Source organism: Phacochoerus africanus, chromosome 8, assembly GCF_016906955.1.
Source record: "Phacochoerus africanus isolate WHEZ1 chromosome 8, ROS_Pafr_v1, whole genome shotgun sequence".
Classification (NCBI taxonomy): domain Eukaryota; kingdom Metazoa; phylum Chordata; class Mammalia; order Artiodactyla; family Suidae; genus Phacochoerus; species Phacochoerus africanus.
In genome coordinates this window covers 84,375,568-84,400,021 of record NC_062551.1, presented here as the reverse complement: position 1 = coordinate 84,400,021, position 24,454 = coordinate 84,375,568, and the positions used below count along the sequence as shown (strand labels likewise).

The following is a 24,454-nucleotide window of genomic DNA, read 5'->3' as shown; positions in this document are numbered from 1 at the left end:
ACCCAGTCTATGGCTTTTGGTATGGCAGCCCAAGGTTACTAATATAACACCATTGATGATTTTTGCCTAGATCATTGATGATCCTTTTTTTTTTTTAGGGCCATACTCAGGCATGTTGAAGTTCCCAAGCTAGGGGTTGAACTGGAGCTACAGCTGCCGGCCTGCACCACAGCCACAGCAATGCTGGATCCTTAACCCACTGAGTGAGGCCAGGGATCAAACCCTAATCCTCATGTATGCTAACCTGGTTCTCATCACTGAGCCACGAAGGGAACTCCTTATTGACTATTCTTGCCTAAATTTAGGCTGCAAAATGGAGTTTTTTCCTAGTTCTTACATTCCTTCTAGCATATTAGCTGGCGTTTTTCTACAAAGAAAAGCTTTTCCTCATCAACTGGGAATGAACTGCAGTTCCTCCTAAAAAGGCAGGATAAATGCTTAATTTTCAAAGGGGAGGTTTTGGCAGTTTCTTCTTCTGCTTTTTTTCTTTTTGGCTGCACCCCATGGCATGCAGAGATTCCTGGGCCAGGGACGGAACCCGTGCCACAGCATCGACCTGAACCACTGCAGTGACCACGCTGGATCCTTACCCATTGAGCTACATAGGAATGCCATCTTTTTTTTTTTTTCTTCCCCCTTTTAAATGGGAAAATTCTAGAAACTGTGTGCTGAGAGGATAATTCTTTGGAGTGGGAGAGACAGATGGTGCAGGAGAGGAGGTTCCAGAAGGTGTGAAGTCCTAAAAAGGTGGGAGGGGGTAGCTGCAAGTGGGGAAGGGGGAGAAGGGGTGGGAGAGTGGAGGGCAGAGGAAAGGAAGTGAACTAGTTATCTGGGTGAACCTGCAGGGCCAGCTTACTAAGAGATGCACCAGAGGATTGCTGGGCCTGGTTAGTGTCCTTTGAACCTGGGATCTGTGACCCTGTCTATCTGGCAGGTGGTTTTCTCCTTCACACCCGGAGAGGTGGATGGTTGGATTGTGGCAGGCCTGGGGCTCTCCAGGCAAGCACAGTGGAAGGTGAGGAAAGTAAGGCAGTGCAGGAGCCTGGCAAGGGGGGCTGTAATGGCTGACAACAGAATCTAAGATGCTTGAAAACAGCTGTGAGGACAGGAGGATGATAGCTGGATGGGAAATGGTCGGGAGGTCTCAGTGGGCTTGCTGGGCCTTGATTTTTGGTCTTGATGTCAGTTTTCAGAATTGATTTCAAGGAACATGTTGGGGAGTTCCCGTTGTGGCACAGCAGAATTGAATCCGACTAGGATCTATGAGGATGAGGGTTCGATCCCCAGCCTCACTCAGTGGTTTAAGGATCCAGCATTAACACAAGCTGGAACCCCTAGCTCCAGGAACTTCCATATGCCATGAGTGTGGTGCTAAAAAAAGAAAGAAAGAAAAATAAAATAAAGAAACTGTGAGCACAGGAACTGAAAGGTTAGTGGAGGAGGGCAGCAGGCCCCTATGAGGACTCTTTGTTCTGTGCCCATCATCTCCGCTGTTGCATGGGGGGCGTAAGTGCCACATGGAGGACAAGGACTGGACCTGACTCCTATTTGAGCCTCGACCATCCAGCCTGGCACAGACTAGTGACAGGAAAGGCTGAGTTTGATTGATTGAATGAATGAATGAATGACAGCAAACACTTATCTGGCACTTACTATGTGCCAAGCACTAGCCTATCAGCTCATTGGTTTCTCCCAAGAAACATGTAAGGTCGCACCTGTGCCACAGCAGCAGCCCAAGCCAAGGCAGCGACAATGCTGGACCCTTAACCTGCTGAACCACCAGGGAACTCCTCTTCGTTCATTGTTTAATTCTTAGAACCAATCATTTATTTTTGCATTGGGTTTTCATTTGTTTATCTGTTAATTCCTTTGTTCCTTGATGGAGTCATGCGTCCTGTACCCAGAGAACCTGCCTCTTTGTGCCAGACTCTGCCTGGGCTTCAGGGGACATTGCCAAAAGCCAGATCCAGTCCTTGCCCTTGAGGAAAACATATCCCACACCCCACACCCCAGGAAGAAGTGATCAACAGGCACACTGCTGAGTGCTCTGTTGAGGATGAGGGGCCAGACCTTGAAGGATGACAGAGCGTGACAGATTGGGGGATCCCCACGGGCAGGGACCAGTCTCTTTCATCTTTGTCCTCCATAAGCCTGACACCAGAAAGGCAATGATAAATGTTTGTTTGTTAATTGAATACACAGGGCCACAGCCAGTCAGAGAGTGCTTGATGGTGGAGGTGATGGTGCCCAGCCAGGGTGAAGCCACTCTGCCCAAGTCCTGTACCTGCACCTCCTCCCCTGTGTCTTCCTCCCCATCCCTCCTCCCAGTTCCCTAAGAGAAATGCATTCTTATAGATACCCAACTGTTCTCTGCCACCCTAAATCATACGGAGACACACCTGAGCACACACATGTGCACACACACACAGATATTTCCATGCATCCCTGCTCATATATAGAAATACACATGCCTGCATCATGTGCCCCAATTGTTGATCCCAAAATGGCAGTCATTGTGTTTCTTGCCTATAATCACACATACACACACACACAAAAAACAGTGCTCACACACCCTCCCTACCTCCCTACTGTATCCCAACGCACATCCTTCTCCACCAAACAGCCCTCCCACACGCATCCCTTCCTCCCCAGACAGAAGGGACTCTCCTGGCCTTTGGTTGAAGACTGAAGAAGTAACAGTGGTCGGAGGGGGATTGAACCTCAGGCTGAGGGGAGGGTCAGGGATCCCTGCCAGTGGGAAAGGCTGGAACTGTCACTAAGGATGATGCTCAGTTTTTCTAAACCTTGGGTGGGTGTGGGAGGCTGACATGGTGCCAGTTCCTCAGTGTGGCCCTGCAGCTGATTCCTCTGAAAAGCAGTTTCCTAAGAGCGGGGTTTTCTTCTTCTTCTTCTTCTTCTTTTGTCTTTTTGCCTTTTCTAGGGTAGCTCCCACGGCATATGGAGGTTCCCAGGCTAGGGGGTCTAATCGACTGTAGACGCCGGCCTATGCCAGAGCCACAGCAACGTGGGATCCAAGAAGAGTCTTTGACCTACACCACAGCTCATGGCAACACCGGATCCTTAACCCACTGAGCAAGGCCAGGGATCAAACCCGCAATCTCATGGTTCCTAGTTTGATTCGCTAACCACTGAGCCACCACGGGAACTCCACCTAGGAGAGGGGGTCTTCTGCTGCTTCCCTCTGTCCTAGATAGTGCCCAGGCCCTGAAGATAGCAAAGTGTGGTGACTGGAACAGCAGTGGCTCTGGTGACAGCAGTCTGAGGTCAACTGGCCATGAGAACTTGGGTTCAGGCCTGTCCCCATCTGGGCCTCAGTTTCCTCAGCTGCAAAAGGGGGGTGGGGCAGTGATATGGAAAAGCCCCTCTTAACCTTTAAAGAGTGGGTGCTTCTGGGGGTGAGGAACATGCCCTTTTGGAGGGGTCTTGGGAAAGCAGTGCTGGGTGTTCAGGTCAGGGGAGAGGAGCCAGGGTGCAGGGGGAGGCCTGGGAAAGCTGACCCCGCGCGGTCGCGCGGGGGGGGGGTAGGAAGGTGGGGGCGGGAGGGCCTGGGATTTAAGGGCCCCTCCCCGCTGCGGGCAGCTGGCTTGGGGCTGGGGCGTGACTGCAAATTCTCCCCGTCGGCACAGCCACCGCCACCGCGGCTGCACTAAGAGACGTCCGAGGCGGCTTCTTCCTCCCTGCCCAGAGCGGGCGGCGGTCAGCACCCCAGTTTCCTCACCCCCACCCCCGTCGGCACTCGTGGCTGCTGGGAGCCCGGCTAGCTCACCCTGGGGTCGGTCGGAAGCGAACTCCCCTGGGAGCAGGTAGGCGCAGTCAGTGGAGCTGGACAACAAGCCCTGCCCCGCCCCCAGCCTGCCCTGGGCTCCGGGAGGTGGGGGTGGGGTGGGGTGGGGGTGGGATGGGGGAGGGGTGGGGAGCGGAAGCCTGAACTTGGGGAGGAGAGCGGAGGGAGTGGAAGGCCAAAGAGACCCCCCCCTTGAAAAGCACCTGAGGAGGAAAACTGAGGCGACCTGGAGACTGAGACTGATACAATTTGAGGAGGGGGCTGAGGGAATATGGGGACAATAGACTAAAAGGACCCCTCCCAACACGCAGAGGTATGGTGGGGAAAACGGAGGGAACCTGTGGAGTGGCAATGATAGAATTTGGGAAGGGGGCGGAGTCGGGGGGGGAGAACGAAGAGACCCCCAAAAGGGGCTGGGGGAGAAACTAAAGGGACCTTGAAAGCGAGGATTTGGGGGGAGAAGCCGAGGGGTCTGGAAGAGAGGAACTAAGTGGCCGGGACCGGGAGAATCAGGTGAGGGAGTTCGCGAGAAGGGGTCAAGAAGAACCCTTTCTGGAAGATGCAGAATGTGGGGCACAATTCCGGGGGTCCAGGAAGTCCCCCAATCCGGAATCGGCAGAAGTCGAGAGTGAAGTCTGTAGCGGAGAGGGGAGGGGAGGCTGCCACGAGGCAGCCCCCAGACCCTCCCACCCCGCACAGGTGGGCGGGTCCCTGGTGGCCTGGGGACTCCTTCGAGGCGCTGGAGGCGTCGGTCCCGGCTTCCTGGGGAAGTCTCCGCCCTCGGCAGGGATGGGTCTCTCTGGGTGCCCCCTTCCCGCCCGCGGTGGCGGTCTCGGTCCACGTTCCTCTCGGGATCCGGGAATTGCTGGCCTCCCCGACGGAAATCCTGCCTTTGACCGCGACTGCCGGGAGGGGCTGTCTCCATGGTAACAAGAGGGCGGACAGTCAAAGGCGGGTACTTGGCTGCAGCAGGGATCCCCGCCCGCCCGCTCTGCCCCCTTTGATTCCCTCCCCGGCCCCCATTTTGGGTCCTCAGTCGGAGGCAGCCTTTGAGACAGAGGAGTAAGGCCATGATGCTCAGTGTTCAGGGATCCTGGGGAGGGGGATCTGCAGTCTCATAGTCTTAGCCAGACTGGGACCTTGGTTGGTGTGTGACTTTAGGCCAATTCTGAGGCTTCTCTGGGCCTCATTTTCCTTATCTGAATTATGTGGGAAATTATCTCTGCCCCTACCCAGCCCCCAGCCCCACCTTATCCCCAGTCATGAGAATCAAATACAGAAAGCAGTTTTTGCCTAGTGTCCTAGAGGGGCTGAGTTACCACAGATTCAGGGAGCCTCTCCATTTTCTCAAAAGCATGAGGCAGAACCAGAAAGCCTGACAAGGCCTCCAGGGACCAGAACACAGCTGATTCTAATGAAATAAATGTCTGTGGGTCATTGAAGCCTCATCCTGGGAAATTCAGTAGGTTTGAGATCTGGTCCCCCCCCCCCCCCCCCCGATCCCCATGGTGCCACATCCAGTGGTCCCTGAGTCCTTTGACATCCTTCTGTCTGTGTGTGTGTGGCCCCGGGGGAGAGCAGGGCTCTAGGGCCACTTCACAGATGGGAAGATGGAGGTCTGGGAGTCAGTGACTGACAGGCCAGCAGGAGGGACCCAGAGTCCAGGGCATCCTGTCCCTGATGTGGTGAAGGAAGTAGCCAGAGCTGAGGCCTGTGTTTCTGCCTCATCCTTACCGAATCCCAGGAAGCTCTGTGGAGAGGGGAGGGGGTGCGGGGAGTGGCGGAAGAAGGTATAGGGTTCCTGGGCTTCGGGGCTGGCTCCCACTCCCAGTGAGTGTGAGGCTGTGAGTGACGGTGGAGAGTGTTTGTGAGTATGGTTTGGGTTTTGAGTGAATGAGCAGGAGCGTGTGAGCATATGTGTGGATGTTTGGGTATTCTGTGCAGCCATCTGGGGCTGATGTGGCAAAGGAAGTGGTCAGCCCTTAGGAGGATGGGTAGGGGGACCCCAGACCTGGGGAAGAAAGAACCACTGCCCTTCCTGTACAGAGCAGACCAGGCTAGCTTACCGTGGGACCCCAGGGAAGTCTGGCCACACTGTGGAATCTAGCCTCCTATTCCCTCAGCGCCCCCTAGACCACCCATGGCTCCCATCTCCCAAGAATCTTGAGTCCGTCAAGACTCCTGTTTTAGAGGCTAGTGGGTCAGTTTTCAGCAAGAGGTGAGAAACCACTTTTACCTACAGAAAGTGTAGAAAATTCAGCTGACCCCCTCAAGACCTTGTGGAGGGTAAAGCTAGTGTGGCCCCGCCCCCACCCCACCCCCACACAGCTGGCCTTACCAGGGGGGTAGAGTCAGACGGGGTATATCTTCTTAGCCCCTGGGTGTTCAGGGGTGGGGGTGGGGGTGGTAAGGCCCAAAGAAAGAATGATGTGGAGTTTCCATTGTGGCTCAGGGGAAACAAATCTGATTAGGAACCATGAGGTTGTGGGTTCAATCCCTGGCCTCGCTCAGTGGGTTAAGGATCCGGCATTGCCATGAGCTGTGGTGTAGGTCGCAGACTTGGCTTGGATCTGGCACTGCTGAGGCTGTGGTGTAGGCCAGAAGCTACAGCTCCATATAGACCCCTAGCCTGGGAACCTCCTATGCTGCTGGTGTGGCCCTAAAAAGAGAAAAGACAGAAAAAAAAAAAAAAAGAAGAAGAAGAAGGAATGATGTGAGATAGTTGGAGGTTCTGTGAGAGGAGAGGGCCACAGTAAGGGAGATGGGGGCTCAGGAAGGGCACTGGAGCCAGTGAGGGATGGGAGCTTTCAGCAGAGGGGCCAGGCCTTGGTGAGGGATGGGGTGCAGTGGAGCTGTGACTTTTGCCTGCCCCCGGCCATCCCGGCACTCTGAGGAGACACCGGAACTCATGCTGGATGGTGGTTTCCTGTGGCTGTTGAGTCCCAGTTCCCTTTTGGTGAAATCCCCCAGGCGTCTAGGCCAGCTCAGTCCTCCTGCTTCACCCCGACACTTCTCCTTCTCAGCCCTGCCTCCTCCCCCCTGGGCCCTGGAGGCCTTCCTCCAGGAAAGGAACAGAAGTGAAAGTTCCCTGAGCACCCACTAGGCGCCTCGTACTTTCAGGAGCTTGACCTCAATTGATGGGCAGAAGCAGCCCTCGGAGGTAGAGAAGTATATTCCTGTTTTCTAGGCGAAGAAACTGCAGCTCAGGGAGAAGTGAATTGACTTGCCCAATGCCTCAAGCTAGTTGTCAGGCTGGGGAGAATTTGAGCCGGAATCTGTCTCCAGATCCCAGAGATACTTGCCAGAGGTGACGGGGGGGTGGGGTGGGGGGGAACAGGACTTCCTGTGTCTACATCAAAGCCCCGACACAGCTTTGGCAAGTGTGGACCTTGAGAAAGGATAGGTGGGCCTGGGGCTCCTCTGTCCAGGAGTCGGGGTGGGAGAGAGGCAGTTTCCCTGCTGGGTGGCCAGCTGCCAGATGGCGGGGGCGGTGTGCTCAGTTGGCCAGGGGCTGGGTAGGAAATATGACAATCACCAGTCAGGGACAGCATGACCTCCTGCCCAGGCTTTGGAGAGAACAGAGCCGTGAACAGAACTCTGGACCTGAATTAATAGTCCTGGCTTTGAATCCCCTGTCTGGCTGCTTGACCTCCAGCAAGTCACTCCCCCCGCAGTCCCTCCCCACAAGAGGGAGGTAGACTGAAAAATGGTCTCTGGGGCCTTTCTAGCTTTGCTGCTTATGGTTCTCACTCAGCCCCAATGGGCAAGGGCCACATCTCTTCAAGCCTTCCCAGCAACTGCACAGAAGGTACAGATGCAAACACTGAGGCTCAGGGGGCTCCTACTTTTCACCCAAAGCCCCGGAGCTGGGTAGGGCCACACAGGGGGAGATGCTAAAGGTGAGAACACCATGGTCCAGGACTGGACCTTAGCTGGAACAGCCACAGCCTAACCCAGATCAAATTTGGAAGCCAGCGCCTGTCAACCGGCTATTCAAGTGGCATGTTTATTAGCAGACTCAAGTCCCTACAATGACCAGCACGCTTGTGGCCATTCTCTGAGCCACTTCCTCTCTGGTGTTCGCCGGCAGCCTAGCTCCACGCAAAGAAAAGAGAGACCTGGGTTCAGATGCTAAAGGCTAGGAAAATCAGCCACTGCCTGAGAGACCCTGGACAGGTCACTTCCCCTCTCTGGGCGGTAATGAGCATTTACAGCATGTCGCCCAGGGCCTGGCACACTGCAGATGTTCACTGAGGTCCAGATATTACTGCTCTCGAGAGGACTTCGACATAACAACACGGCTTCTCATCGGCTTTGGAGCCACATTGATATGGGGTCACATTTTAGCTTCCCCTTACTTGATGATCTTAGGGACGTTATTGACTATCTCTGTGACTCAGTTTCTTTATCTGTAAAATAGGGAAAATAATAAATAATAAAACTTAACCTGATAGGGTCACTAAATGTGATCAGCACGTGCATTGCTTGGCACAACGCCAGGCGCTGAGGAGGTGTTTGATACATTGGCCTTTTAAAACTAATAGTTACTGCCCACCCCCCACCCCCAGACTTCGAGGAAGTCAAATTACTCTCCTAGGAATTGGTGGCTGGTAGTTGAGATCAGAACCCGGCGAGGACAAAGAGTACCGGGGGCTATTTTCATGCAGATGCCAGCAGAGAGGACCCTGCCTGTCCCTTTTCTCTTTTTTCTCTGTCTCTCTTGTTCTGTCTTCGTCTCTGCCTTTCTCTTTTTCTGACTCTGTCTCACTGTGGCTCTGTCTCTCTACCTCTCATTTCTGTCTCTGTCCCTCCTCTTTGTTTCTTTCTGGCAGCGGCGTGCTGGAGCTAGTTCAGCTAGTACTGGCTCTGGGGAGCTGATTCTGCGAATCTCATTCCACTCCAGCGTTCAGGAAGTCACTTCGGTAACTTGAAATCGGCCATGGTGGGAATATGTACACCATGGAAATCAGCAAATGCTACAAATCAGGGCCTTTCTTTCTTTTAAGAGTCAGTGTACCAGCATAGCCTACCCTCCCGCCCCCTCTGCCCATGCGTCAGCTCTGCCAGGGCTCTGCCTCAGCCCACTAGGGCCCTCTGCCTCCCTTTCCAGGGCTGACAGTTTCTGAACCCCCCACCCCATTCCAGGCATGCAGAATTCCAGGCTCCCCTGAGGCTGATTTGAAAACATTGTGCTAATATGCACCCGTGTTGTTGGGAGTGAACACAGTGTATCTGAGTGGGGACCCCCGAGGTTGTAGAAGTTTGTGTCTCTGTGTGGGTCTGTGACTGAGGGAGACTACATGTATCTCCCCGGGTCCCTGTGGGGGCTCCGGGCACCTGTGCGGGCTTGCAGGCGTGGCTGTAACCATCTGTGTCTGTGACCGGGCAATGGAGAGAAGGGACTCAGATCCTGGAACCAAACGCCAGGATGCGTCACCCATGTGACCTTGGGCGAGTTGCTAAACCTCTTGGCGCCTCAGTTGCCTTGTCAATAATAATAATACTTACCTTGTAGAGTTGTTATGAGAATAAAATGAGGTAATAGACATAAAGTGTTTCATGCAGTGGTTGTCAATAGGAAGTGCTATATATTCTCCATATGCTGTTTTTTGGGAGAGCCTCTGTGTGTGTGTGTGTGTGTGTGTGTGTGAGGGTCGGGAGTGTGTGTGTAAGGTGTTGGCATATCCTTGAAGATGTCTGTGTCTATGAGTCTGCGCAGAGGCTCTGTGTGAAGTGCTGTGTGTAGCTGAGGTGATGTGTGTCTGAGAAGGTGCTGGGAGGGCAGTGTGGACCAGGCTGTAGGGCTTTGTGCCCTCTGAGATGTGCTTGTGTCTTCCTGTGAGAAGACCTCCACCCTCTTACCCGCATCTGACACCTTTGTGCTCATCTTACCCGCATCTGTCTCCTCCGTGCCTGACGTCTACTTCCTGGACTCCCCCCACCTCCCTGTCCCTTCTCTCCCTGACCCTAAGCAGCCTGTCGATCCTGGAGCCCCTCAGACAGGGGTTTCACCCCAGGGGAAGATCCTGAGGTAAAGGCCTTCGCAATGGCTTGGTGAACAGCGGCTATTTTGGGGCTTTCACCACAGCTCACCTCGCAGTTCACCACAGGGGTGTTACCTCCCCCATACACACACACACACACACACACACTCGCAGAGGAGAGAAGAGTTACAGTGGAGCGTGAGATGGGTTGGTGGGTCTAGTGGAGGCCAGGGTGCTGATGTGACAGAATTTTTGGCAGGCAGCTGGACCTGGTGAATTCAGGAAGGCTTCCTGGAAGAGGTGAGTGGTGCTGGGTAGGAGGGGCAGGACCCAGCGAGAAGAGGGAGAGGATAGCCATGAAGAGACCTGGACTTGGGGACCGTGACAGGCAAGGCAGAGGCACCTGTTCCAAGGATCCTTGGGCCCCCACTGGAAGAAATCAGGGTTCGCTGGGTCGGCCCCACCCTGCAGCTCTCCATTCCTCTCATATCTTAGGAAACCGAGCCCTCTCCCCAGCAGTTCCTCTCTGAGTGTCGCAATGGCAGAGTTTCTGGCGGGGCGTGGAGGGCCCTTGCTCAATGACCTGCCTGCCCCGTCACTCAGAGGACACGGCTACCAGGAAAGGCTTGGCTCACTTCGGGCCTCCCCGAGGGGCCGTGGTGGCCCTGGCTCCTGACCTTGGCCTCTCCTTGAGGTGGGGATAGGAACAAGCTCTGGAGGTAGGTGTCCACCTTCACTCCACCGCCAGATGTAGCCCTGGGGCTACTGGGGTTTACCTAGCCCTGCATGGGAGCAGAAACATCACTTGTTTTTAGGAGCCAGTGACTGGAAGCCTATAGTGAGCTGAACAGGGCTTGACAGAAATCCTATCAGAGAGATGGGTCTAACCCCAAAATATGTGTGTGTGTGTGTGCACGAGTCTGTAAGCCTGAGAGGCAGCCTTTGCGTGTGTGTGCCTGCTTGCATGTGTGCCTCTGCACACCTAGAGCTTGGCCTTGTGTGAGAGTTAGTCGTGTTGGTGTGTGACAGTGGTGGTGAGCCCATTTGTGCAAGTGCAGGTTGTGAGTGTGACTGTGTGCTGCTGTGTGTGTTGGTTCAAGTGGGTATAAGCGTAAGAGGTTTGGTGCGAGTTGTGTGTCTTGTGTCAGTGTTAAGTGCGCCTGAGGCGGTGGGAAGGAAATGAAGGCTGAAGGCAGGCTGGGGCAGAGCCCGGGCCTTCTGGCTTCCTGGAGAGGGCAGAGCTGGCATCTGGCTGCAGGAACACTGGCAGAGACTTCATCTTCCGTGCCCTTCTGTCTCACCCTCAGGTCTCCGGCCCCTCCCAAGGACCATGCCGCAGCCCCACTGACCCAGGAGTCGGGGCCTGAGGGGTGAGTGGGCCGAGTGGGGACGGAGGGCTTTCAGGGTCAGGAAAAGGGGTGGAGGTGGCCTGCCTGAGCCCCACAGTTCCTCACAGCCCCCTCCTCCTACAAGGGCCCTGTTGCTAGGTAACAGATGGGGAAGCCAGAATGAGGCAGCTTGAAAGGCCAGAGGCTGGACCTACGACAGGAAATGGCCTTGATCCCCCTCTGCAGAGAATCTCCAGGTGCAGGCACACAGCCCTCATGCACGCACACACACACACACACACACACACACACGCGCGCGCGCGTGCGCGCACTGATACATAGATGTGCACACACACAGAGACACACACATTCATGGAGACATTCACATGTACTTACACAGACCTGCAGACACAAACACACACACATAGACACAAATGCTCCCACACAGGGCTATGCACACGGTCATGACACACAGGCACAGAGGCACCCACTCACACACACCTGCGTGCCCAGAGTGACACTCACACACTCACACAGAAAACATGTGCATACTCCTACAGACACAAATGCATAGTCATCACATGCAGGAAACGTACACACACTCCTATACACACACAGACACAAAAAGTCACAAAGGGCTGGACATATGCACACACAGACACATACCCACAGACAAACTCACAAATACTTAGAGACACACAAAAGACAAACACACACACACAAGCACTCTGAGGGAGTCACAGAAACCCAACACGATGAAGCAATAAGAGGCAGAAATATATTCATAAACACAGCAACATCGTCAAGCAGAAAACCAGCCCCAGAGAGAGGATTCAGACTCTCTCCACACATACCATGGACACCATGGTGGCCCTGAGCCAGCTTTATCCCTCACTAGGGAGGACCCCCTCTTCCAGACCTGAGAGCAGAAGCCGCATGCTTGTGTGTGTGTGTGTGTGTCTGTGTGTGTGTGTCTGTGTGTCTGTGTGTGTGTGCACAAGCATGAATGCATGCATGTGTGCCTTCACTGGCAGGGCCCCAAGTGAAGCATGCCCCCATTCTGCAGCAGGGCACGTGGAATGGGCTGTGTGTTCTGCAAGAAGTTGGAGCCGGGGCCCAAGGAGGATGGTGGCCTGGAAGGCGACTTCAGGGGCTATGGGGCTGCAGACCACTATGGCCCTGACCCTACCCAGGGCCGGCCTGCATCCTCCTTCTCCCATATCCCCAACTACAACAATTTCTCCCCTCAGCCAGCCAGCCCCGCCTTCCTCGATGGGGCCACCATCAGGGGCATCTCAGGTAAGTCTAGTGGGCTGATGGCAGGCACTGGCTGGACCCTGGGAGGACCTAGCGGCAGAGGGGGGAGACTTGGACATCTCCTTCGGAGCCTCCAGGATGACGTGGGAGACATAGCCCTACTTTAAGCACACAGTCTGAGGGAGTGGCTATGGCCTTACCCTCAGAAAGCCCCAACTAGGGTTCCTGTCGTGGCTCAGCAGAAACAAATCTGACTAGCATCCATGGAGATGCAGGCTCGACCTCTGGACTCACTCAGTGGGTTAAGGATTTGGCACTGCCGTGAGCTGTGGTGAAGGTCAAAGATGGGGCTCGAATCCTGAGTCGCTATGGCTGTGGTGTAGGCCAGCGGCTACAGCTCCGATTCTACCCGTACCCTGGGGAACCTCCATATGCTGTGGCCCTAAAACAACAGGAAAGAAAGAGAGAAAGAGAGAAAGAAAGAAAGAGAGAGAAAGAAAGAAAATGAAAGAAGGGAGGGGGAGACAGCTCTGAAGGACTCTGATGACGGATGCGGAGGGGTGGCTGCTTGGTGGGGGAGGGGAGAAGAGACTCCCAAGGAGTCCCCAAGGTGGGAGGGATGGGCTGGAAGGGGTGGGTCCTGCATCCATGGGGACCACATGGGAAATCCACCAGAGTCCAAAGACCTCTGGGCTCCAGGGAGTTGCAGCAGTAAGGAGGCGCAGTGCCCGGCTGGGGAACAGGCCCGGGGAGGGGAGGAGGGGTAGTCCCTCTGGTGCCCCATCCGGTAGGTACTCTACTCTGACGAGAAGCCCTGACTCTGCAGGGACCGGGGTAACCATGTTCATTGCCCTTTATGACTATGAGGCCCGAACAGAGGATGACCTCACCTTCACCAAGGGCGAGAAGTTTCACATCCTGAACAACACGTAAGTGACCAGACCACCTGGCTCAGCATGGCCTGAGCTGGACGCATGACCCAGAGCAATCCTACCTGGTTCTTGTCTTCAGAAAGCTCCAGCCTAGGTGGGGAACGGGTACATGACAACAACAACCCTGGGTGATTGGTACATGTAGGGAAAGCCTGAGGAACTATGGGCACAGAAAGAACACCAAACATGGTCTCCAGGGTAGTGGTGACGACAGTAGGCTTCCTGGAGGAGGTGATTTCAAAGCTGAGGCTAGAAAAAGGAATAGACTTTGAAAGAAGAGGTGAGAAAAGGAAGAGAGAGAATGAGAGAGAATGAGACGAAACCACCAAGTGGGTGGGTCATAAAATATCAAGTGCAAAACACAGAGAGCAGAGCCCAGAGAGGTGGGTGGGAGCAGATTCTGCAGGACTTTTTAAGCCACGTTGAGGAATCTGGATTTTATAAGGAAGGAAATCTAGCCACTGGAGGGTTTTCAGTGGAGAAGTGACCTAGTTAGCTGTCTACTGCCTGCCCGAACCCCAACTCAGCTAAGGAGCCAGAAAAGAAAGCCAGGAGGCCCAGATGTCCCCAAACACATTCCTTCTGCAAGGAAAAGCTCCCAGGGCAGCCGCAGTGGCTGATGGCAGAACAGACAAAAGCCCTGGGGTGTGTGTGTCCAAGGTGAGGGGCTGGCAGGGCCAGTGTCCATCTGCTCCTCTGTTTGGCCCTGATTGTCCCCACCGGTGGGTGCTCCAGGGACTGGGTTGCTAATGACACCCCCTGTTCTGTGCCTGCAGTGAGGGTGACTGGTGGGAGGCTCGGTCCCTTAGCTCCGGACAGACTGGCTACATTCCCTGCAACTACGTGGCCCCTGTGGACTCCATCCAGGCTGAAGAGTGAGTAGGCGGTGGGGGGAGGCCAGCCTTACTGACAGGACCCTGAAGTCTGAACTCAAAGCCACCTCTCAGGCAAGTCCCAGCTCCATTCTGAGCCCGTCTCCTTGTCTATAATTCTGGAAGGTCATTGTGAGAATAAAAGAAGAAGATAATGATGATAATAATAGTAAGTAATACTTATCTAGCACGTGCTATGCTCTGGGCACTATTCAAAGTGCGTCAATAAGTTCTTTAATGAAGTTCGGAGCTAATGCTATTCTGTTTTATGAATGAGGAAACTGAGGCACAGAGAAATGAAATATCCTGCCCAGGTTCAAATGGCTAGGAAGTAGGGGGAGCTGGCATTTGAATCCAAACAGTCTGGCTGCATTTGCTAAGCATTATGTACATGGAGCCTGTCAGCAATAACAGTGCATGAGCTTTTATTTTTTTATTTTTTTAGTCTTTTTGCCATTTCTTGGGCTGCTCCCGAGACGTATGGAGGTTCCCAGGCTAGGGGTTGAATCGGAGCTGTAGCCACCGGCCTACACCACAGCCACAGCAACTCGAGATCCGAACCGAGTCTGCGACCTACACCACAGCTCACTGCAACGCCGGATCCTTAACCCGCTGAGCGAGGCTAGGGATCGAACTCACAACCTCATGGTTCCTAGCTGGTTTCGTTAACCACTGAGCCACGACGGGAACTCCAAGCTTTTAAAAATAATTATAGGGAGTTCCTGTCGTGGTACAGCAGAAATGAATCCAACTAGGAACCATGAGGTTGCAGGTTCAATCCCTGCCCTTACTCATTGGATTGAGGATCCGACATTGCCGTGAGCTGTGGTGTAGGTCAGACACGGCTCAGATCCTGCATTGCTATGACTGTGCTGTAGGCCAGCAGCTGTAGCTCCAATTCAACCCCTAGCCTGGGAACCTCCGTATGCCATGGGTGCAGCCCTATAAAGCAAAACATAATAATAATGATTATTATTATCATTATTATAAAATGCTACACAGATGTAAGGGGCCATTACTCAGAACTAATTCTATTAAGGAATCACGGGAGTATCATTTATAGAGTACCTCAGTATAATTAAGATACCATGACTGGTACTTCACCTACCCCAATTCATTTAATTCTCACAATAACACGATTGATATTATTATTATCCCATTTTACAATGAGAAAACTAAGGCTCATAAGCATTTTTAAAATCTAGCCTCACATATACAGATATAGAGGAGAAAAGAAATGATTAGAGAGACTGCACGGAGTGGGAGTCACTAGAACTTGGTAACTGATTTGCCATTGGGCTCTGGGGAGTTGGAGGAACCCAGGGTGACCCAAAGTCTTCTTGAGGCACTGAGCGGCTGTCATTTGCTCAAGTGAAGAACATAGGAGTTCTCGCTGTGGTGCAGGGGAAACGACTCCAGCTTGTTAGGTTGAACTCGGAGAGAGGAACAGCCACGTGGAGGAGATGGCCAGCAATTAGACTAGGTTGTGCCTTGCATGAGAGGTGCCCAGCCCATGCCAAGCCATGCCCCTGAATCAAGCAAGAAGAAGGGGCGTCTTTGTCTGACTGGCACTAAGCCTCCTGAGTTTATTGGCTTGGGCTCTTGCAGAGGGCACACCTGGGCTGGAGTGGACACTCAGTCCTCTTCAGAGTGGCAATGATCATTAGAGCTGTGTAAGGGACCAGAGGAAGAGAGAGAAGAGGGAAAGCCATTGGCCCCAGGACCTAACTCTGAAAAATCTGCCCTTGAAGGAGCAGGAGCTGTGGAAAACCAGGCCAGCCCAAGGCAGAACAGCCAAAACGGCAGAGGAGCGGTTTCAGGAAACCAGAAAGGGCGTGTCAGAGGCTGACACTGGATTTGGCAATGGGGGTGACCTCCGTGAGAGATCTCTCTGCATGAAGTGAGGGTGGAGGCCAGGGAGCGGGAGCAGGGAGGGAGTGGGAGGTGAGGAAGTAGAGAGCCAAGTGTGAAGTGCTTTTTCAAGTGAACGAAGGTGAGAGAGAGCAGAATGTTGGCGGCAAGCTAGGGCCTAGTACGGTTTCTTTGGGGGAAGGAAGAAATGTGGGCATAGGGAAGAAATGAGGTGGCTGGGATGGGGAAGCTGCAGATGGGGGCAGGTCGGGGGCGGGGGTGGGGGGAAGAGGGGTCCCTGAGCAGGAAGGAATGGACGGGATCCAGAGCTCAGATGGGCTGAGCCCTTCTGGGGAGGGGGGAAAGAGGCATGGAGGAGGGGAGAGGTGATGAGGCAGAAAGCGAGAGGTGTGGGGGTATGTGCTTGTGTCCACATCTCAGAGGAGGCAGTGTCATGAAGCTCGGAGAGGCACTCGGTGCAGCATCGTGGTTAAAAGCAGTGTCGTGGTTTAAGAGTGCAGGCCCTAGAGCAGACGGCTTGGGTTCCGATTCTGGCAACATAGCTTAGCTGTGGCTAAGTTGCTTAACCACTAGGCATTTCAATTTCCTCATCTATCTAATGGAGGTTAATACACTACTTATTTCATAGTGTTGTTCTAAAAATTAAGTGAATGCATATATGTATTACAGCAGAGCCTGACACCAAATAAGTGCTGTTATTATTATAGCAGTTATTAAGGAAGTAGCTGACGTCATGGGTGGGTTGGGGGCAGGGCTTTGAAAAAACTTGGGGATGTGTCCACACAGTCCTTCAGTAATTTCTCCTTCCCCACCCTGCCTGCCCTCCTGGACATTCTGCTTGCCAATGCCGTCTCCTGTCCCCCAAACGCTGCCTGGTACCCAGGTATGGACTGACAGTCCCAGAGTTCACTGAGGCTGCCACCTCCCTTGATTTGAAAACTATACTCCTGTTGATTCAGCCCAGGATGGTCACGGGCCCATTTAGTGATCAAATGATATCTGCGTCCTTTACGACACCTGTGGGCACTTCAGCTCCCCAGGGTACTCTCACAGTTGGTTAAAGCTACCATTCGGCCCCAGGAAGAACATCCAAGAGGCAGCAGGAATGCTCGAGGTCTGAGGTTGAAGTTGAGACTTAGTTTTAATTTTTAAATTTTTTGTCTTTTTGTCTTTTCTAGGGCCGCACCCACGGCATATGGAGACTCCCAGGCTAGGGTTCCAATCAGAGCTGTAGCTGCCAAGATCCAAGCTGTGTCTGTGATCTACACCACAGCTCACAGCAACACTGGATCCTCAACCCACTGAGCAAGGCCAGGGATCGAACCTGCAGCCTCATGGTTCCTAGTCGGATTTATTAACTACTGAGCCATGGGAGTTCCCGTCGTGGTGCAGCGGTTAACGGATCCGACTAGGAACCATGAGGTTGCAGATCCGATCCCTGGCCTCGCTCAGTGGGTTAAGGATCTGGCATTGCTGTGGCTGTGGTGTAGGCCGGCGGCTACAGTTCTGATTCGACCCCTAGCCTGGGAACCTCTGTATGCCGCGAGTGCGGCCCTAGAAGAGGCAAAAAGACCAAAAAAAAAAAAAAAAGGCACTGAGCCACGACGGGAACGCCAAAGCTGAGACTTAGAACAATATCCAAATTGAAGAGCATGAAGGAAAAGCAGTGGTCAGAGCTGGACAGGAATAGTCAAAAGAGGGACAGAGAAGCAGGAAAGGGTGTCGTTCCAGAAACCAAATGAGGAAAGGGTTTGAGGTGGGTGCAGGGAGAGGAACCTGTGTGATTGCCTGGAGTGGTGGAAAGAGAAGTAGGGTGGTGGCAAAGGTTTTCAGGTAGAACCTCTCAGGCCAGCCTTGTGGGCAGGTCACTTCCCCTCTCTGAGCCTCAAGTTCCTCATCTATAAAATGAGCCTGTGGAAGGAGCCACAGTAAGCTGATCACTGAAAACTGGGGTTCTAGCAGTTGTAGTTCAAGAGAAACCCAGAGAGTGGAAAAGAGAAGCCTAACGTTTATTAGGCAAACTACTATGTCCCAGGCTTTCTACATTCCCCCTCTCTGGGATCCTCCTGACCAGGTTGCCAAGCAGGTGTGTGGTCCCTGTTTCAAGGTGAGGAGCTCCAATCTTGGAGGGTGAGATGACTTTTCCCAGGAGGCTGAGTCTGGGGTTCAAGGGGATATACCTGACTTCTGCCCACCCTTCCCAACAGGTGGTACTTTGGAAAGATCGGGAGGAAGGACGCGGAGAGGCAGCTGCTCTCCCCGGGCAACCCCCGGGGGGCCTTTCTCATTCGGGAGAGCGAAACCACCAAAGGTGGGAACTGTGCCATTGCCCGCCCAACCGGAAGCCGGGCCATTAGGGCAGGGCCAGGAGCAGTGGCGGGGAGCTTGGGTCTGGGCCAAGACTGGGACGGGTTGGAGGTCAGAGCTAAGACTGGGACTGGTTTCAAAGGATATGGCCATCCACTTTCAGGGCCCCCAGCCTTTCGGGCCCCCCGGGCTTCCAGACTGGGGGTGAGGAGGAAAACGGGCCCAAAGGTCACCCTTGCCCACAGGCGCCTACTCCCTGTCCATCCGGGATTGGGACCAGGCCAGAGGCGATCACGTGAAGCATTACAAGATCCGCAAACTGGACACTGGCGGCTACTACATCACCACAAGGGCCCAGTTTGATTCGGTGCAGGAGCTGGTGCAGCACTACCTAGGTGAGGGCCACCCCCCCCAGGGTGTGCACTTCGGATTCCTGAACTAGCCCGTTAAGACTGAGGCCCAGAGAAGGGAAAGGTCTCCCAAAGCAGTGGCTGGGCCAGAACTAGAACGCAAGTGTGTGGGCTCCCAGCCCAGGATCCCGCTCTGTAGGTTTCCAGAGGAAACTGAGGCAGGAAGTGATCCCTGGCCAAATGGCGCCCCCTAACGTCTAAGATGGGCAGGAGACTGAATGGACCTGACTTGGAGGAGGGGCTGTGGGGTGGAGGAGGGAAAGCTAACACTGATACCCAGGTTTCTGCCCTGGTTGGTTAAGCCAAGGATAGGTCTGTGGAAGGGTGAGGGCTTGTGTTTACATCTTTGTCAGGAATTCCCAAGTCCATTTCCACCTGTCAGAATCCTACCTTATCCTTGGAGGCCCAGCTGGAGACCACCTCTGATGGGAACATCCCCAGTCCTTCGAGGAATCATCTCTCCCTCTCAGTGCCACCTTCTTCCCTACTCACTGGGCTGGTTGCCTTATGCCCTGGCCTGTGACCTCAGCTGTGGCCTAGCTCCTGGTTTGTTTGTTTGTATGGCCCGGCTCATTGCATGTGGAAGTTCCAAGGCCAGGGATCGAACTCACACCACAGCAGCAACCAGCACCACAGCAGTAACCTGCACCATAGCAGGAACAACAAGGAATCCTTAACCTGCTGCAGCACAAGAAAACTCTCAGCTTGGCCTAGTTCCTCATAACTGATCCTGGGGTCTCGGGCAGGATGAAGAATGTGTTGGGCATCCTGGCCTGTCTTTGGCCTCCAACCCCCCCCAACCCTCTACCCCCCCAGAAGTGAATGATGGGCTGTGCCACCTGCTCACGGCAGCCTGCACCACCATGAAGCCGCAGACGCTGGGCCTGGCCAAGGACGCCTGGGAGATCAGCCGCAGCTCCATCGCTCTCGAGCGCCGGCTGGGCACCGGCTGCTTCGGGGATGTGTGGCTGGGTACCGAGGTCCCCGGGGGTGGGAGCTGGGGCCCGAGGCTGGGACGAAGGCTTGGGGCGGCGGGGAGCCGGTCCTGACAAGCCACGGCCGCTCGACAGGCATGTGGAACGGCAGCACGAAGGTGGCGGTGAAGACGCTGAAACCGGGCACCATGTCCCCGAAGGCCTTCCTGGCGGAGGCGCAGATCATGAAGCTGCTGCGGCACGACAAGCTGGTGCAGCTGTACGCCGTGGTGTCGGAGGAGCCCATCTACATCGTGACGGAGTTTATGTGCCACGGTGAGGGGCAGGGGCAGGAGGCGGAGTCCAGGAGGGCGGGACTTAGCGCGAAGTTAAGGTGGGTGTCTCTGGAGGGGGGACCTGGGAGGCGATCTGTGATGGGACAGAGGACTGTGGACTGAGTCCGAGTGAGGGGCTGGAATGAGTGACGCCACCGGAGTGCCGTGAGGTAGAAGAGGCGGGGTTCTGCGCCTGGGGGCGGAGCCTCGTGGGGTGGTCAGCTGATGGGTGGGGCGTGGGCGAGCAAAAGCGGGAACTGCGAGGAGAAAGGATCGGGGGCGGAGTCTGAGCGGGGCGTGTCTGGTGGGAGGCGGGGATGGAGGAAGAGAAGTTGTGGGCGGAATCAGTGTCCGTGAGAATGAGGCCTGGGGGAGATCTGTGAGGGGCTGAGGCCCCTGGCAGGGTCCTGAGTCGGGGCGGATCTAAAGTGTGAAGACCTAGAGCAGGGGGCGAGGCCAGGCTACGCGAGATGGGTCCTGGGTGGGGCGGGGCCACGTGAGAAAAGGCAGGCCTAGTGCTGGGCAAAGGGTCTTGCTGCTGATTTCTGAGTTCTTCTCCTCAGGTAGCTTGCTGGAGTTTCTCAAGAACCGGGAGGGCCAGGATTTGAGGCTGCCGCATCTGGTGGACATGGCAGCCCAGGTACACTGGGGACAGCAGCCTTACCTTTCCCAGAGCCCCTTCTATTATCTTGCACAAACCCCTGTGCCCTCAAATCCCTAGCCTACCCCTGAAAGTGCAGCCGCAGCTCCTGGATCATCTGTGCAACAGCCCCTCTCTTTGAGCCCTAGTCTGAAAAGTGGGTTTTTCAAATGATGCCTCGCAGAAACCGTAGTATTCGGATCTCTCCATACCTGGCCCCCAGGTAGCTGAGGGCATGGCCTACATGGAGCGCATGAACTACATCCACCGAGACCTGCGGGCAGCCAACATCCTTGTGGGGGAGCGGCTGGTGTGCAAGATCGCTGACTTCGGGCTGGCTCGTCTCATTGAGGATGATGAGTACAACCCCCAGCAAGGTGCCCTGCCTCACCCCACCTTCCAAGAGCTCCATGGGGCCCCACATTCTCAGGAACCCTTTCCCCAGATCATCTGAGACACTCCTGTTCTGATGTAGAGGAAAAGGCAACTCTGGGCTCAAACTCAGGGCCTCCAATCAACAGGGCCTTGGGCAAGTCACCAGCCTGTCTGGGAGCTGTCTTTTCTAACAGTGAAATTCTCTATGAATATTCTCAATGAAAATCGTCAGACAACAGTAAGTCAACAGATATTTATCAAGCACCTACTATGTGCCAAGCACTGCTATAAATCTCACGTGAAAGAACCACAGGAGTGCAATTCTGAAAACTCTGTAGCCAGAATGCCTGAGTATGAAGTCTAGCCACTTACAAGCTGGGTAATTTGGGCAAGTTTTTTGTTTCTGTTTTTGTTTTTTGGGTTTTTTTTCGGTTGTTGTTTGTTTTTGCTTTTTAGGGTTGCATTTGCGGCTTATGGAAGTTCCCAGGCTAGGGGCAGAATCAGAGCTGCAGCTGCAGGCCTACATCACAGCCACAGCAACACCAGATCTGAGCCACATCTGTGACCTACAGCACACTTGCGGCAATACCAGATCCTTAACCCACTGAATGAGGCCAGGGATTGAACCTGCATCCTCATGGGTACTTGTGGGGTTCTTTACCCACTGAGCCATAATGGGAACTCCCTGGCAACTTATTAACTGCTCAGTGCCACCTTTTCCTTATCTGTACAATGAGGATAATAATAGTAATAGTTAAAAAATAGTAATGAAACCCATGGGTTTTTCATAAGGGTTAAATGAATTAACGCCTTTAACTCACAACAGTGCCTGGCACGTGTTAAAAGCTACACAAGTGTTAGCTGTTATTTTATTTTATTTTATTTTTTTGTCTCTTTGCCTTTTCTAGGGCCGCTCCCGTGGCATATGGAGGTTCCCAGGGTAGGGGTCTAATTGGAGCTGTAGCTGCTGGCCTACACAAGAGCCACAGCAACACAGGGTCCGAGCCGCGTCTGCAACCTACACCACAGCTCACGGCAACGCCGGATCGTTAACCCACTGAGTGAGGCCAGGGATCGAACCCGCAACCTCATGGTTCCTAGTCGGATTCGTTAACCACTGAGCCACGACGGGTACTCCAGTGTTAGCTGTTATTAGGATGAAAATTATTACAATGTTTATAATAACTGCCCAGCACTAAACTAGATACATAGTAAGAGCTGGCTAGGTACCAGGTCCTTTCTGATATGCCCAGAGACCACTGTGCTTCGGTCCCCAGTCCTAAAGATGCCATTCTCCTTGATCCAGCTGTTCCCAGGGATTCCTTCACTAACTTTCTCTTCTCTCCCAATCTCTCCAGGGACCAAGTTCCCCATCAAGTGGACAGCCCCAGAGGCTGCCCTCTTTGGCAGATTCACCATCAAGTCAGATGTGTGGTCCTTTGGGATCCTGCTCACTGAACTCATCACCAAGGGCCGAGTCCCCTACCCAGGTTTGCTGAGAGGTGGAGAGGTGGAAGGGTGGTCTCGGGAAGGGCTTCTTTCCTGGTTGCTGCTTTAGGAGGGGCTAGTCCCCCCGACTGATGGAGCCTCACTCTCCAGGGATGAATAACCGGGAAGTGCTGGAACAGGTGGAGCATGGCTACCACATGCCATGCCCTCCAGGCTGCCCAGCATCTTTGTATGAGGCCATGGAACAGACCTGGCGTCTGGACCCAGAGGAGAGGCCGACCTTCGAGTACCTGCAGTCCTTTTTGGAGGACTATTTCACCTCCACAGAACCGCAGTACCAGCCTGGGGATGAGACATAGCCTGTTTGCGTATCTACCAGCTCTCTGGGTGTGCCCACCAGCCCCTTCCAATCCCCAGGGCTCTGGTCCCAAAGCCCCCAGGCCTAGAACCTTGTAGAGTCCTGGTGTGTCTGAGCAAGCCAGTTGCTCTGGCACCATCTAGGGCAACCTATTCATTTGAAAGATGGGGCAAATCGAGGCTCAGAGATCATTCCTCACCCACTCTGGCCCCAAGCACTATTTCTCCCTTTCCCACTTAAGCCCCTGTAGGCCTCTAGCCTCCCTACCTGCACCCCACCCCCAAAAAGAAATGCTGAGATCTTGTCTAGTTATTTATAAAACTGTGTATCCTTTCTCTCCCTTATCTCCGGTCCCTGCTTTGGTACCCTGTCATACCACCCTGGTCCACGCTCCCGGAATTCACTTCCTGCTCAGTTCGCTCTTGTCTGTAAGTTACAAAGACAGGGAAAGTCTCTGCCAGATCCCTTTCCTGCTGCATGGACGCTCTAGTCCAGGACTAAGGTCCAAGCTCAGGACTAGGGAGAGGGTTGCTGAGGGCTCATCACCTCTTGGAAACATATGTGTGTTGATTGATTCTGTAAATAAGAAAAATGACAGTATGAATCCTTGAGCCATGAAAGCCCCTTCCTTTGGGAGGGATGATGGTTGGTGGAGGTGAGTGGAGCTGCTTTGGCTGCTGGGAGGAAGGGGAGGTGAGTCACTGCTGCACTGGGCCACCAGTTACTAAGCACTGACTCTGTGAAGGGCCCTTTGCTAGGCAGGACCCTGGGAAACAGAGATGTGAATAAGACCTGTCCCTGTCCTGGAGGAGTTCAAAGACAGCCTAGGGAGAAATAATAGTAATAATAATAACTTATTAATCAAGCATCTGAATTGATGCCAGATGTGTTTACATCCATCTTTTCATTTAACCCAGTCCTGAATCTGGCTCTATGCCTAGCTCCCCATTTACAGATAAGGAAACTGAGGCCTGGGGTCAGGGGTTACATGATGTACCCAGGTCACACAGACCTTTGTGACAAAGCTGAGATTTGTACCCAGGTCTCACAGAGCTGGGGTTTGCTCTTTCTACTAGACCTCACTGTCTCTGGGCTTTGGGGAAGGATCCTGTCTGCTGCAGGTGGATGTTTGGGGATCTTTCTCCCTGAAGATATTGGTAGAAAGTTTCCTCAGAACCCCCCCCACCAAGTTGAATGACCTAAAAGAAGGGGAATGAGGTGGCCATTGCAGCTTGAGAGTTCCCTGTGCTCAGCCATGTGCTGGGGTTTGCTGAGAGGGAGCAGTAAGATGGGGAAAAGCCAAGTGACTGCTTAGGGGAGTGGTCACAGGGGTGGGAGCCTTAGCTCTGCCCATGTCAACTGTCAGGGGCCAAGGCTTTTAGAAGGCTATGGTCTCTGGCCAGCCCAACTCACCAGAGCCTGGTGCATAAACCAGAGACCCATATTTCCACCTGCGGTGGGATAACCAGGTAAGAGCACAGCCCCGGAGCTGGGGGGCCATTGTGACTCTTGCCTCTATGACTCGCTAGTTGTGCCATTTTGTGCAAGGCTCTTCATCTCTACAAGCTTTAATTTCTTCACCTGTGAAATGGCAATAAAATGCACAATACACATTA

The 24,454-nt window shown here is 53.9% G+C and overlaps 1 protein-coding gene across 11 annotated transcripts; it reads left to right on the top strand.

Moving 5' to 3' along the window:
• The first annotated feature begins 3,624 nt into the window (after positions 1-3,624).
• FGR (FGR proto-oncogene, Src family tyrosine kinase) lies at positions 3,625-24,454 on the top strand. Of its 11 annotated transcripts, none has more exons than XM_047792833.1 (13): positions 3,625-3,824; positions 11,097-11,159; positions 12,368-12,416; positions 13,201-13,303; positions 14,083-14,181; positions 18,258-18,361; positions 18,603-18,752; positions 19,584-19,739; positions 19,838-20,017; positions 20,580-20,656; positions 20,880-21,033; positions 22,390-22,521; positions 22,631-24,454. In XM_047792833.1, exons 4-13 carry the CDS (start codon positions 13,215-13,217, stop codon positions 22,837-22,839), a joined length of 1,350 nt encoding a protein of 449 aa, XP_047648789.1. In that variant the 5' UTR covers positions 3,625-3,824; positions 11,097-11,159; positions 12,368-12,416; positions 13,201-13,214; the 3' UTR covers positions 22,840-24,454. The 11 variants fall into 11 exon arrangements, with proteins under 11 accessions (XP_047648789.1, XP_047648786.1, XP_047648782.1 ...); XM_047792830.1 differs by having other exon boundaries at positions 12,187-12,416; XM_047792826.1 differs by having other exon boundaries at positions 12,184-12,416.